At 50.7% G+C, this 12,356-nt stretch overlaps 1 protein-coding gene across 3 annotated transcripts; it reads right to left on the reverse strand.

The window, feature by feature from the left end:
• Positions 1-328: 328 nt before the first annotated feature.
• Positions 329-10,308, reverse strand: TYSND1 (trypsin like peroxisomal matrix peptidase 1). Of its 3 annotated transcripts, none has more exons than XM_066349609.1 (4): positions 9,021-10,308; positions 6,868-6,998; positions 5,206-5,313; positions 329-2,438 (listed from the first exon to the last, which is right to left on the reverse strand). In XM_066349609.1, the coding sequence occupies exons 1-4, from the start codon at positions 10,184-10,186 to the stop codon at positions 2,221-2,223; spliced, it is 1,623 nt and encodes a 540-aa protein (XP_066205706.1). In that variant the 5' UTR covers positions 10,187-10,308; the 3' UTR covers positions 329-2,220. The 3 variants fall into 3 exon arrangements, with proteins under 3 accessions (XP_066205706.1, XP_066205705.1, XP_066205707.1); XM_066349608.1 differs by having other exon boundaries at positions 5,206-5,391; XM_066349610.1 differs by lacking the exon at positions 5,206-5,313.
• Between the last annotated feature and the right edge of the window lie 2,048 nt (positions 10,309-12,356).

The raw sequence follows: 12,356 nt of genomic DNA on the forward strand, positions 1-12,356 counted from the left end.
AACCTTGGGCTTTCCTGGTCAAGGTACATGTGGGAGTTGATGCTTCCTGCTCCTCCCCCCTTCTCTTTCTCTCTCTCCTCTCTAAAATGAATAAATAAAATCTTTAAAAAATATATTTGCTTACCATAAAGCTCACTCTTATAAAGTGTATAATTCAGTTGATGTGATAGTTGTGTAACCATCACCATTATCTAACTCCAGGACATCACTCCCTATTCACCCCTCCACTCAGCCCTGGCAACCAGAATGATACATTTCTGATGTAACAATCCTACCAGTAGTCTAAAAAGATAAGAGCTAATGTTTACTGAAAACAAACTACTTTGGATGACTTCTCAAATTTATTTTTCACATAGGTCCTCCAAGGTAAGTTTTATTTATCTCCATTTCATCGATGAGCAAACAAACAGGCTCCCAGGCTAAGAACTTGGGCAAATTCACACAGCTAGTAAAGCCAAGGAGCTGTCCCCTGACCTTAAAGACAGGAAACCCCTCAGCCGGGCATCATTCCTAAGGGGGCCAGAGGTCACTGAGCAGGTACAGGAGAGTGTCAACTGTGAGTCAAACATCAGAAATTTACGGGGCCCATGCCCTGGCCATGTGGGGGACAGCAGTGAGCAGAGTGCTGCAGCCTGCCCTGGGGCGTGGGAAGGTCAAGGAAGATTTCTTGGAAGCTCTGAGCCAAAGATAAAGAGGATTCCAATGGGCAGGGTACAAGGGCAGGGCCAGAGGTCCCCAAACTTTTTACACAGGGGGCCAGTTCACTGTCCCTCAGACTGTTGAAGGGCCGGACTATAAAAAAAACTATGAACAAATCCCTATGCACACTGCATATATCTTATTTTAAAGTAAAAAAACAAAACGGGAACAAGTAAATTTAAATCAACTGACCAGTATTTCAGTGGGAACTATGCTCCTCTCACTGACCACCAATGAAAGAGGTGCCCCTTCCGGAAGTGCGGTGGGGGCAGAATAATGGCCTCAGGGGGCCACATGTGGCCCGTGGGCCGTAGTTTGGGGACCCCTGGGCAGGACTCTAAAAATCACAGCACAAACCAGAAGCCAAGAGGGAGGATAGAACAGTGTGTAGTGGCCCTACACCAGGCTTGGGACACAGCCTATCAGAGCTGGTGTCCCATCTCCAAAGACCAACCCCAAACCACAAAGATCAGGGAAGATGTCAGACTGCCATTCAACACCTTGGCAACCAGAGGACACCTTGATCCAAGAGAGGGAAGGTCTTGTGCAATCTCTGTTGTGCCCTTTCTGAGGCCGTTCACCCCACATCACTCCTCTCTTCCTACTCACTCAACAGAGCCCATAGTTTTGCAACTGAACTTGAGGGCTCCTTGCCTAACAAAGGACTTTTGTCTAAATTTCCAGGGGCCAGAGGCAGTAGAAGGACCAGTTTGTCATGAGAATATCCTATGAGGTCAAACTCTGCTGAGAAAGTGGGGCTTGCTTATTCCCAATTCAACTCTCAAAAAAAAGGGGGGGGGAAGAAAAAGAATCTGATTCATACAAGTATGGTGGTCCTCCTATAGGTCCTGGTTATTCCCAAACCCCACCAAGATCCCCAAGTCCCACTGTACGAACTGGAAAGTTAAGGCACTGCATCAGAGTGGCCCCGTGGTCAGTAACACCGAACAATGAAGACCCAGGAGTACTGACTTGTGGAGCCTCTGCCTCCCTAGAGGTCTGGCCCAACAGGAACACGCTCCCTCCCTTTGTCTCTGGTCTTCAGAGCAGGCTGTCTGCTGAGGTCTTCTGAGGAAGCACCCATGCTCTGTCAGGTCACTCTGACAGACAGCAGAGGAGCCGAAGCCCCAGCAAAGCAGCTGCTCCAGGTGGCCAATGGCCGTCAGGACACAGGGAACAAACTTGAGACCTGGGCTGGGCCTGCCTGCCAACCAGTGTGTCCGCCAGGACCAGGACTGTTGTACAGCTGTGCTGGGCTCTCCAGATGGGGAATAACAGAGCTGAGTCTAGTGCCAGGAGACTGAGCGAGGTGGGCGCTGAGAAATTACCCCAAAATGGGCTACCAGCTTGAAGCCCCATAGGGCCGAGGAGTTTGATCCAGACTCCAGAGCCAAACAAGGTGGTGGTGATGGTGAGGCTGCCCAGCTGGGGTGTACCATGTGAGGATCCAAGGACTATCATCACCTTAGCACTTCCCATGGCATAAAATGGTCGCTCTTCTCTGCAGAGGGTGACACAGACTCAGAGCTTGCTCCGCAGGGCCTCTGCCAGGGGCCGCTGCAGCCGCCACACCACCCTCACTGGCTCCGCGGTGTGGTCCAGCTCTCGGAGGCCGGCCAAGTCACCTGTCTGACTGTACTGCTGCAGGGCCGGCTGGAGCACCGTGATGGGAATGCTGAAGTTCAGGTGCGGGTAGGTGGCCCCCGTGTTCTTGTCCCTGGTGTTACTGGCAACAATGCCTGTTGAGTCAGAAAGGAAAAGAGAATATGAGCCAGGACACCACAGGATGGAAAGGGAGGCTCTAGGCCTAGTGGGGACTTAAAGCCTCCTCTTAGTAACAGATGCCAGGCTTTCTTCTATGGACACCAGCTCCCCAAACCCGTCCCCCTTCCTGCCTTAACTTTCTCCTTAACACTATCAGTATCTAACACACTCTATGTTTCACTTATTTCGTTATCTTTCTCTCCAACTGGTGTCAGGTCTACAAGGGCAGGGCTTATAGTCTTGTTCATGCAGCCTCCCGAGACCTAGGACAGTGCCCAGCACAGAGGACACACTCATAAATACTTGTTGAGTGGATGAATAAATGAATAAACCCACAGACACATTTTGTTTGGCCTGCTTAGTGCACACGTGTATGCATGTATTCAGACAATTTTAGACTTACAGAAGCCTTACCAAAACTGTAGAGTTCCCGTGTATCCTTCATGTAGCTTTCCCTTCTGTTAATATCTTATGTCACCATAAAACATTGATCAAAACCAACAAATTCACCAATGTCGTTAACTAAAGCAGAGAACTCAGCTGGATTGCACCAATGTTTCCATTCATGCTCCTTTTCTGTTCTCAGATGCAATCCGGTATCCCACACGGCATTCAGTTGTCATGTCTCCTAAGTCTCCTCCAACCTGGGCCAGTTCCACAGTCTTTCCTTATCTTTCATGGCCTTGACATTTTGAAGAGTACAGGTCAGTTATTTTATAGAATGTCCCTCAATATGGGTTTACCTGTTGTTTTCTCAGGATAAGATTGAGGTTATAGCCTGACCAGGTGGTGGCGCAGTGGGTAGAGCGTCGGACTGGGATGCGAAGGGCCCAGGTTCTAGACCCCGAGGTCGCCAGCTTGAGCGTGGGCTCATCTGCTTTGAGCAAAGCTCGCCAGCTTGGACCCAAGGTTGCTGGCTCGAGCAAGGGGTTACTCAGTCTGCTGAAGACCCATGGTCAAGGCACATATGAGAAAGCAATCAATGAACAACTAAGGTGTTACAACGAAAAACCAATGATTGATGCTTCTCATCTCTCTCCGTTCCTATCTGTATGTCTCTGTCTATCCCTCTCTCTGACTCTCTCTGTCTCTGTAAGAAAAAATAAAATTAAAAAATTAAAAAGGCTCTGGCTGGTTGGCTCAGTGGTAGAGCATCGGCCTGGCGTGCAGGAGTCCCAGGCTCGATTCCCGGCCAGGGCACACAGTAGAAGCGCCCATCTGCTTCTCCACCCCTCCCCCTCTCCTTCCTCTCTCTCTCTTCCCCTCCCGCAGCCAAGGCTCCACTGGAGCAAAGTTGGCCCTGGGCGCTGAGGATGGCTCTGTGGCCTCTGCCTCAGGCGCTAGAATGGCTCTGGTTGTAACAGAGCGACACCCCAGATGGGCAGAGCATCGCCCCCTGGTGGGCATGCCAGTTGGATCCTGGTCGGGTGCATGTGGGAGTCTGACTGCCTCCCTGTTTCCAACTTCCAAAAAATACCAAAAAAAAAAAAAAAAAAAAAAGAAAGAAGGAGCTGCTGCTTATCTCCATTTAAAATTTTATTTGGTTATTTATTTATAGCTTGTGGACACATGGATATTCACTGTTTTCCTTGGGTTATAATCCAATACTGCTATTTGTTTTGTTGCTCAAATTGTTCCAATGGGAACTCCTTCAAGTTGGCTCTTGGTTCTTTCAATATTTGATATGCACCATCATTTCATTGTTGTTGTTAGCATTTCCCCACTTGCCAGCACCACAAAGTGTACCAAATTCATCTTAGATTTTCCCTGCCCCCTTCCTGGTATCAACCAGTTCCCATTTCCGTTTATTAGACAGTGGCTCTTAGAAACCAAGATCTGGGCTTTCAGTGTGCTCATTGCAACTGGGGGTGTCACAGCAGTCAGAGCTGGGATATATGTATTTATATTAACTCATGTACATATACACATAAATATTTATTTCTGTATGCACTTATCTGTATATATTTTTTAAAAATCATGGTTTACTGACTTTATTTGTACACTATGCTTGAAGAAATAAGTAAATTTATTGTAGCTAGCAAGAACACGGTCTCTCGCAATGGTTAAAAGCAGAGATTAGAGAGAAGGAAGCACACATGAGCCCTGTAAGCTGACGACAGCTGGGCAGTTGGAGGTATCCATATGTATTCATGTTGGCCTTTTAAAAAATAAATAAACAAATAAACCTTAAAAAAAAACCCGAGTTACCAAAATTTAAAAAATGAAAGATTTAACAATCAATCACATGTAAAAAAAAAAAAGATCCACAGCTTCTTGTGAAAACACGGGAGATCAGGCCGTTAGCTCACATTCCTCCACAATATGGCAACACTGTGTTAGAGTTGAGTGGTGTTCACCCCGGTTCATCCTTGACCCTCCACTCCCTACTGTCTTCACTCACGCACTCATTCCCTTTATTTGCCCAGCCTCTGTAAGCTTTGGAGTTTGAACTAATCCAACTCCTGAGTTTCACAGACTGAATGAGATTAGGTGAGTTACCTAAGGTCGCACTGTGGCTTAGTAGCAGAGAAGGAACTAGAAACCAGATCAGATGTCTTCCCTCACAGTGTAGCATCTGTCCCTTCCCACCTTCGGGAGCAGAATGGCCTGAAAACCTTGGCTTACTACTTCCTGGGCATAATGACACCATCTTCCCGGAGAGAGGAGGACACCAAGTACTCACTAGGTGGGGCTGAGGCTCTGACAAGGGGAAGGCTGGGAGAGGCCCAAAGAGCTGCTTACCCAGGAGGTCCCCTGAGCAGGTGGAGAAGAGGGGTCCCCCACTGGAGCCGCCATGCACAGCACACGTGGTCTGCAGCATCACTGCTGTGTCATCCACCTGTACCACAGCTGACAGGATGCCTGAGGTCACTGAGGGCCCGCAAGCCCAGCCAAATACGCCGAAGCCCACCACACTGACAGCCTCGCCTGCCAAAGGGAAGAATGCAGCTGCAAAGCCTCCTCCTCTGTCTGGCGGGATTCATCCTCCCTAACCCCCTAACCCCATCCCTCCCTCTCCAATATCCCCAACACTCTGCCCTTCAAGGTTTTGCTCAGATACGTCTACCTTCAGAGAGCCTCCCTAGGTCCCTACAGGAAGAGCTGGGAGCTCTGCCAGCTCCCACACTGCACCTGCTCAACCACCTCTCAGCCTCAAGCTGTTCCCAAACGCCCTGTCCCCTGCTAGACTGGACAGTCATGTTTTGGAGTTCCTACCACCTAAGAGCTCAATAAATGCTTATAAAAATAACATCCATCGGCCCTGGCCGGTTGGCTCAGCGGTAGAGCGTCGGCCTAGCGTGCGGAGGACCCGGGTTCAATTCCCGGCCAGGGCACATAGGAGAAGCGCCCATTTGCTTCTCCACCCCTCCGCCGCGCTTTCCTCTCTGTCTCTCTCTTCCCCTCCCGCAGCCAAGGCTCCATTGGAGCAAAGATGGCCCGGGCGCTGGGGATGGCTCTGTGGCCTCTGCCCCAGGCGCTAGAGTGGCTCTGGTCGCAACATGGCGACGCCCAGGATGGGCAGAGCATCGCCCCCTGGTGGGCAGAGCGTGGCCCCATGGTGGGCGTGCCGGGTGGATCCCGGTCGGGCGCATGCGGGAGTCTGTCTGACTGTCTCTCCCTGTTTCCAGCTTCAAAAAAACGTAAAAAAAAAAAAAAAAAAAAAAATAACATCCATCTCCTCCTGGGACTAAAAAGTCTCTTGGTGAAAAAAATGGTGATGATGACTCCAAATCTCCCTTTACCAAGTGTCTGAACACATGGGGCGTGGGGCTGAGCGCTTTGCAGGCGACATCTCATCCATGCCTCACAACACTCAGGAGTAGGAAGCTATCTCCATTTACAGATGTGGAAACTGAGGCAGTGAGCATTAAGGTGCCTGTCCAAGGACACAGGGCTAGTACATGACAGAAGAGATGCCAGCCCAGACAGCTTGTGCTCTTCGTGGTTGTATCACACTGCATGCACAAAGGGAGACTGCTAGTACTTCTGTGGCAACATCACAAAGCCCTTTACTCAAATTATGCCACTGCAACCTTCAAAGAACACCTCTCTGACCAGCCTGCAGCATTATAAGGAGACTGTAAGTCTGCACCTCCATGCTACGCTGCCATAGGGCTGTAGGACAGAGGTGTGCCTTATCCTTCGCCAGGGATTTGACCTGCCTCCAAGCACCTTGGGCATGCTGGGCACAAGAAGGGAAGCCTCCAAGAACATCCCTGGCCAAAGCACTGTGACCAGGATAATTTTGTGCCAGTCTAATGTCACCCTCACTTACTAGTCCAGCAGAGGTGAGAAGGGAGTTGGCCTGAAGGACTGGCTCCCTGACCTGCAGGGTGTAAGTGTCCAACACTGACTTTCCTTCCTAAGGTCCACCGCAAATCAGAGGGCCCCTCTGTCCTTTACCTTCGTGGAAATGCTTAGTGGGCACAGGCATGTGGACACCCTTTAGTTCTTCCTCCAGGCTCACCACTGCTATGTCATATGGAGATGTCTCCTGAGTGGCAAACACCACATGTCCCCAGATCTTGGCACTCCTGCAAGCAAGGGAAACAAAATGACAGGCTAGCTTTCTGACCTTTTAGTGTTGGGAGGAAGCAAGGGCATGAGAGACAGTAAAAGTCATGGACTTGGGGAGTCAAAAGATCTGGTGTCAACCCTGAAACCAAGTAGGCCAGAAACTCTGTGTCATTTAACTGTTCTGTGGTATTTCCAAACATGCGTTACCAATTGCAAAGCTTCTTGCACCTCACCATGGTCATAAACACCTGACACCTAGTGAGCACTGTGGGCCAGGCCTAGTCTCGTGCTCTGTGGGTATCATTCATTCAACCCTCACAGCATCCCTATGAACTAGGCGCTGATATTATCTCCTTTTTAGATGGTGCATTTGAGAGCCTGAGAGGTTGAGTAACTTTCCCAACATCAGATAATAAGCGGTAGGCATCAGAGCAAACATACCCAGCGTTTTTCTTCACTGATTCATTTTATATGGACAATCCTGTCAATTGGTTGGGCATGCATGATAGGATTTCATCCCTCTAGGTCCTCGTTTACATAAATGTTAGCACTTCTATAGCACTTACTATGTGCCAGGCTCTGTTCTGACTGTAAATGGCAACTCAAGGCAAGACAGCTTAGACAGATTGTGACTTGCCCGAGATCTCAAAGGGGCTTCCTGCTGCACACACACTCCGAAGAGATAGCTTCTGGTAGACGTGGTGGTTTTCTTAGAAGCAAGAGTGGGGATGGGGGGTAAGGTATCTGGGACCACACAGACAGGGAAATTCTCATCAGCCTTGGTTATCCTGTCGGTCACTAGTGGGTAACCTCTATGGCAAAGCCAGGTTGGGTTAACCCTGAAAATTCAGTAGAAGGATTTTAAAAGGCTTGGGCTGCATTGAGCCAAGTACGGAAGAACATCAGACATTAACACCAAAGTGCTATAGTGCTTTGCTTTGGCCTAAGTTAAGCACCTAAACTACAGAGGAAATATAAAGAACATGTACTAGAAAATCAAGCCAGGAAGCTAAGGCCACTGTCCCCACTGACAAAGCAAGTGGAAGGAGGGCAAGAGTGCTTTTCCCTGCAGAGAGGAAACAATGACTGTTTCAAGTCCCAACCCGGATGCATACCAGGATCATCCTAAGATTGTTCAAAATCTATCTGCCTGGGCCTCACTCCCACATTCTAATTAGGTGGAATCCTGCATCTATAATTTTGATCCAGATGGGAAGCTCTGGTTAAGGTCTACAACAGTGGTAGTCAACCTGGTCCCTACCACCCACTAGTGGGCGTTCCAGCTTTCATGGTGGGCGGTAGTGGAGCAACCAAAGTATAAATAAAAAGATAGATTTAACTATAGTAAGTTGTTTTATAAAGACTTATTCTGCCAAACTTAGCGAAAATCCGACATAAAGTACTTGGTAAGTAATTATTATTATATGCTTTAACTTGCTGTAACTCTGCTTTCTTAATTTTATAAAGTAAAGTTACTTCCCTACTTTATAAATCACCATTACTGTGGAACCAGTGGGCGGTTAGAAAATTTTACTACTAACAGAGATACAAAAGTGGGCGGTAGGTATAAAAAGGTTGACTACCCCAGGTCTACAAGATAAATAAGACGAACAGGCCCAACTCATTATCCCGGGAGAACAGCATCCTGGGCTGCTAGGATAGTCACTACCACCTTCAGGGAACTGGGGGACAGGGTTAGAAAGTCTCCATTCAAAGGACCTAGTGGTGTGTGGGTGCAGGGGTATGAGAGAAACAACTTGCCCGGAAGGAAACCAGAATGGGGGAGGGAGGTCAGAGATGCCCAGGCAGGGGTGCAGGTGCACTTCATAGTTTCAAAATTCACAGTTGTTTGGCATCTTGCCCAAGCCCCATTCAGCCCCTGCCAGGAGGCCCATAAACCCCTACACTGGGATTCTGGGTGCCAAGGATGAGGGGAGGGTCCCAAATCATCAGCATGACGCAGAAAGGTCTATAATCCTGAGGTTTAATACCTGAGACCTGATGAGGGGATAGAATAAGACCACACTTATGGGCCTTACTTGGGAGTGGTGGGGCGCACCAGGACTCTGGCCGTCTCACGGGGGGCAACATGCCGGCAGGTCACCAGGAGACGAGGCGCCACGACCACTCCGGAGCCCCAGACGGTGCCACACTCCACCAGCACGGCCGCGGCTGCCCACGGGGGCCCGGAGTCTCGGAGGGGCAAGCCCCACGGGGCACCCACCTCGGGCGGCAGGAGGGCGGCCAGGGAAGCGGCGCCGGGGCTCAGGCGGCCGAGCGCGGCACGGGCGGCGCGGAGGAGAGGTGCAGCCGCACAGAGTAGCGTTAGGCCCACCCACTCCCGGGCCTTCCAGCAGAGGGGCGCCACCACCAGCGCCACCAGCTCCCCGCCTGGTCGCACCGCGAACACGCCGCCGCCCTCGGTGCCGGGCAGGCAGCGCGCATCGGTGAGCAGTAGCGGGCCCGCCGCGTTACTGAGCACACCGCGGCTGAGCGTATTGAGAAAGATATCCGGGCAGAAGGACCCGAACGGGGTGCCGCAGGCCAGCAGCGGCGCGCCCTTAGGTACGGCCCCGAGAGGCGCCACGGCCGCGGCCGGCCCGCACTCGTCCGCCTCCTCCTCCCGGCCGTGCTTCACACGCAGCAGCGCGAACCAGCCCAGTGCTCTCAGCTGATCCTCCTCCTCGTCCTCCGACACTTCGTCGTCCGGCGCCGCTCTCGCGAAGCGCCACTGTTCGGCCGCCTCGCTTCCAAAGAGGCGCGCGAAGTGGGCCTGGAACGCCGGGCAGCTCAGCAGCAGCAGCAGCTCCGCAGGGTGTGGGGGCAGCAGGGGCCGCCCGTGGTGTCCGGCCGGGGGACTCGGCTTCAAGGCCGCGCAATGGGGTGTGCACAACCCGGGGCGGCCCCGCTCCGCGCAGCCTGCGGGACTTCCAGCCGTTGGGCCCCACTGCACGTGCAGCCGCAGGTCATCGCAGCAACTGTCGCCGGGCAGGAAGGCGGCGCCGGCCGCAGTAAGTGCTCCACTGCCGGCCCGCAGAAAAGGGGTGAAGATGCCCCCGTGGCACAGCACAAGGCCGGGGCTGCGGCTCAAGATCACCCCGCTGCAGCTCCACGAATCCGCCTCAGGCTGCCCGGACCGGGAGGCGCTCACCACGCAGCCCACCTGCTCGGCTACCCTCATGGCGGGCCCCCAGTGTCGCCCCATGCTTCTGGGACTGTGCTCCCGGACTTCCTGGAGAACCAGGGAGCCAGCGAGAAACCCAACAAACACCAGCGGAACCCACACAGCGCCACTCTGAGCTGGACGCGAGCAGCGTCATCACTGACTCCGGTCTTCCTTGTCCGGCCCGGACATGAGGCCAAGCGAGCCCCGATTGGCTGTTGAGGCTGACCCCTCCTTTTTCCCCGCCCCTGTTGGTTCCTCCCACTTGTGCGGTATAGAGGGCGCCGCAGTACGGGAGGATGAACCCCCAGTGGAGTGACAGACGTGCTGCTTTATCCGGAGATTGAGTGGTGGGGCAGGGGACGCACCCCTCCGAGCCTTAGTCTCGTCTCAGTTCGTTGGGCTGCAGAAATGGGAATAGAAATGAGCGCTGACGTGGCTATGCTTGCCTAAGCCATGAGTTACCTGTCAGCATCTGCCTAGGTCTAGGCGACATTTGACCTCTGACGGGATAATGAAACAAAGTAATCTTTGGCCGTTTTAATATTGATATTTTAAATTTTTGTTAAGTAAACCCCACAGCAAACCACTAGGGGGGTATGAAGCTCACAAGATAAACCTCCAGTCTTTTGATGCCAAAGCCAAACAAGACAAATCCCATGAAAACTGGATTTGCTCCAAAGAAAATAGTCTTTTAAAATGGACTATGAACAGTGAAGTAAAAAACTGTTTATTATACAAGCTTATATCTTGCAGTATGCACATTTCACATGACGCCCCCCCCACACACACACACACCCCGCCCCGGATTTATCTAGGTCAGGGCCCAAACGCTTTTTCTGTCAAGAGCCAGAGTGTAGTTTTTGCGGACCATACATTGTCTAACAACACAACTCTGCAGTTGTAGCATGCAAAAGCCAAAGAAATAGGATGGCTGTGTTCCAAAAAACTTTATGGACACTAAAATTTGAATTTCATATGATTTTCATGTAAAAAAATAAGTTGTTTTTTTTTTTTCCTCATAGGCCATAAACAGGCAGCAAGCCAGATTTAGCCCAGGAGGTATAGTTCGCCATCCCTGATCTAAGCAAACATAACACATCCCCAATTTTTCAAATAAATATCCTTGCAGAGAAGCATGAATAAGCATGTTTTGGGGGGCTTCAAGATATCCCCAAAGCTGCCTGACCAGGCGATGGTGCAGTGGATAGGACCCAGGTTCCAGACCCCGAGGTCGCCAGCTTGAGCATGGGCTCATCTGGTTTGAGCAAAGCTCACCAGCTTTGACCCAAGGTCGCTGGCTCGAGCAAGGGGTTACTCAATTTTCTGAAGGCCCACGGTCAAGGCACATATGAGAAAGCAATCAATGAACAACTAAGGTGTTGCAACGAAAAACTGCTGATTGATGCTTCTCATCTCTCTCCATTCCTGTCTGTCCCTATCTATCCCTCTCTCTGACTCTCTTTCTCTCTGTAAAAAAAAAAAAAAAAAGATATCCCCAAAGCAGTCACAAGCTAAATTTATCACTATACCACAAAAATATGCGTGTGGCTTGACCTGTGGTGGCGCAGTGGATAAAGCATCGACCTGGAAATGCTGAGGTCGCCGGTTCAAAACCCTGGGCTTGCCTGGTCAAGGCACATATGGGAGTTGATGCTTCCAGCTCCTCCCTCCTTCTGTCTCTCTTCTCTCTCTCCCTCTCCTCTCTAAAATGAATAAAAAATTTTAAAAAATTTATAAAAAAAATATGCGTGTGTATGTGTGTGTGTGTGTGTGCACGTGTTACAGAGACAGAGAGAGGGACAGATAGGGAGAGACCAAAAGGGAGAGAGATGAGAAACATCAACTCTTCATTGCAGCACATTAACTGTTCACTGACTGCTTTCTCATATGTGTCTGACTGGGGGGCTACAGCCGAGTAAGTGACCCCTTTCTCAATCAAGCCAGCAACCTTGAGCTCAAGCCAGTGACCTTGGGTTTCAGGCCAGCGAAACCCAGCGACCATGGGGTCATGTCTATGACCCCACGCTCAAGCTGATGACCTCAGGGTTTCAAACCTGGGTCCTCCGCTTCACAGTCCAATGCTCTATCCACTGCGCCACCACCTGGTCAAGCTAAAATACATATTTTTAGTAAGAGATTTTAAAGTATATATTTAAAAAAAATTTTTCTATTGCTTTGAAAGAGAAGGGGGTAGGGAGGGAGAGACAGG

The sequence above is a fragment of the Saccopteryx leptura genome, chromosome 9, assembly GCF_036850995.1.
Source record: "Saccopteryx leptura isolate mSacLep1 chromosome 9, mSacLep1_pri_phased_curated, whole genome shotgun sequence".
NCBI classification, from domain to species: domain Eukaryota; kingdom Metazoa; phylum Chordata; class Mammalia; order Chiroptera; family Emballonuridae; genus Saccopteryx; species Saccopteryx leptura.

Coding starts and splice junctions, on each gene's coding strand:
- TYSND1 (XM_066349608.1), bottom strand. CDS start 10,186: ATGGGGCGACACTGGGGGCCCGCCATGAGGGTAGCCGAGCAGGTGGGC. Junction 6,999..9,020: donor GTGCGCCCCACCACTCCCAA/GTAAGGCCCATA, acceptor CCTTGCTTGCAG/GAGTGCCAAGATCTGGGGAC. Junction 5,392..6,867: donor CACTAAGCATTTCCACGAAG/GTAAAGGACAGA, acceptor TCCCTTTGGCAG/GCGAGGCTGTCAGTGTGGTG.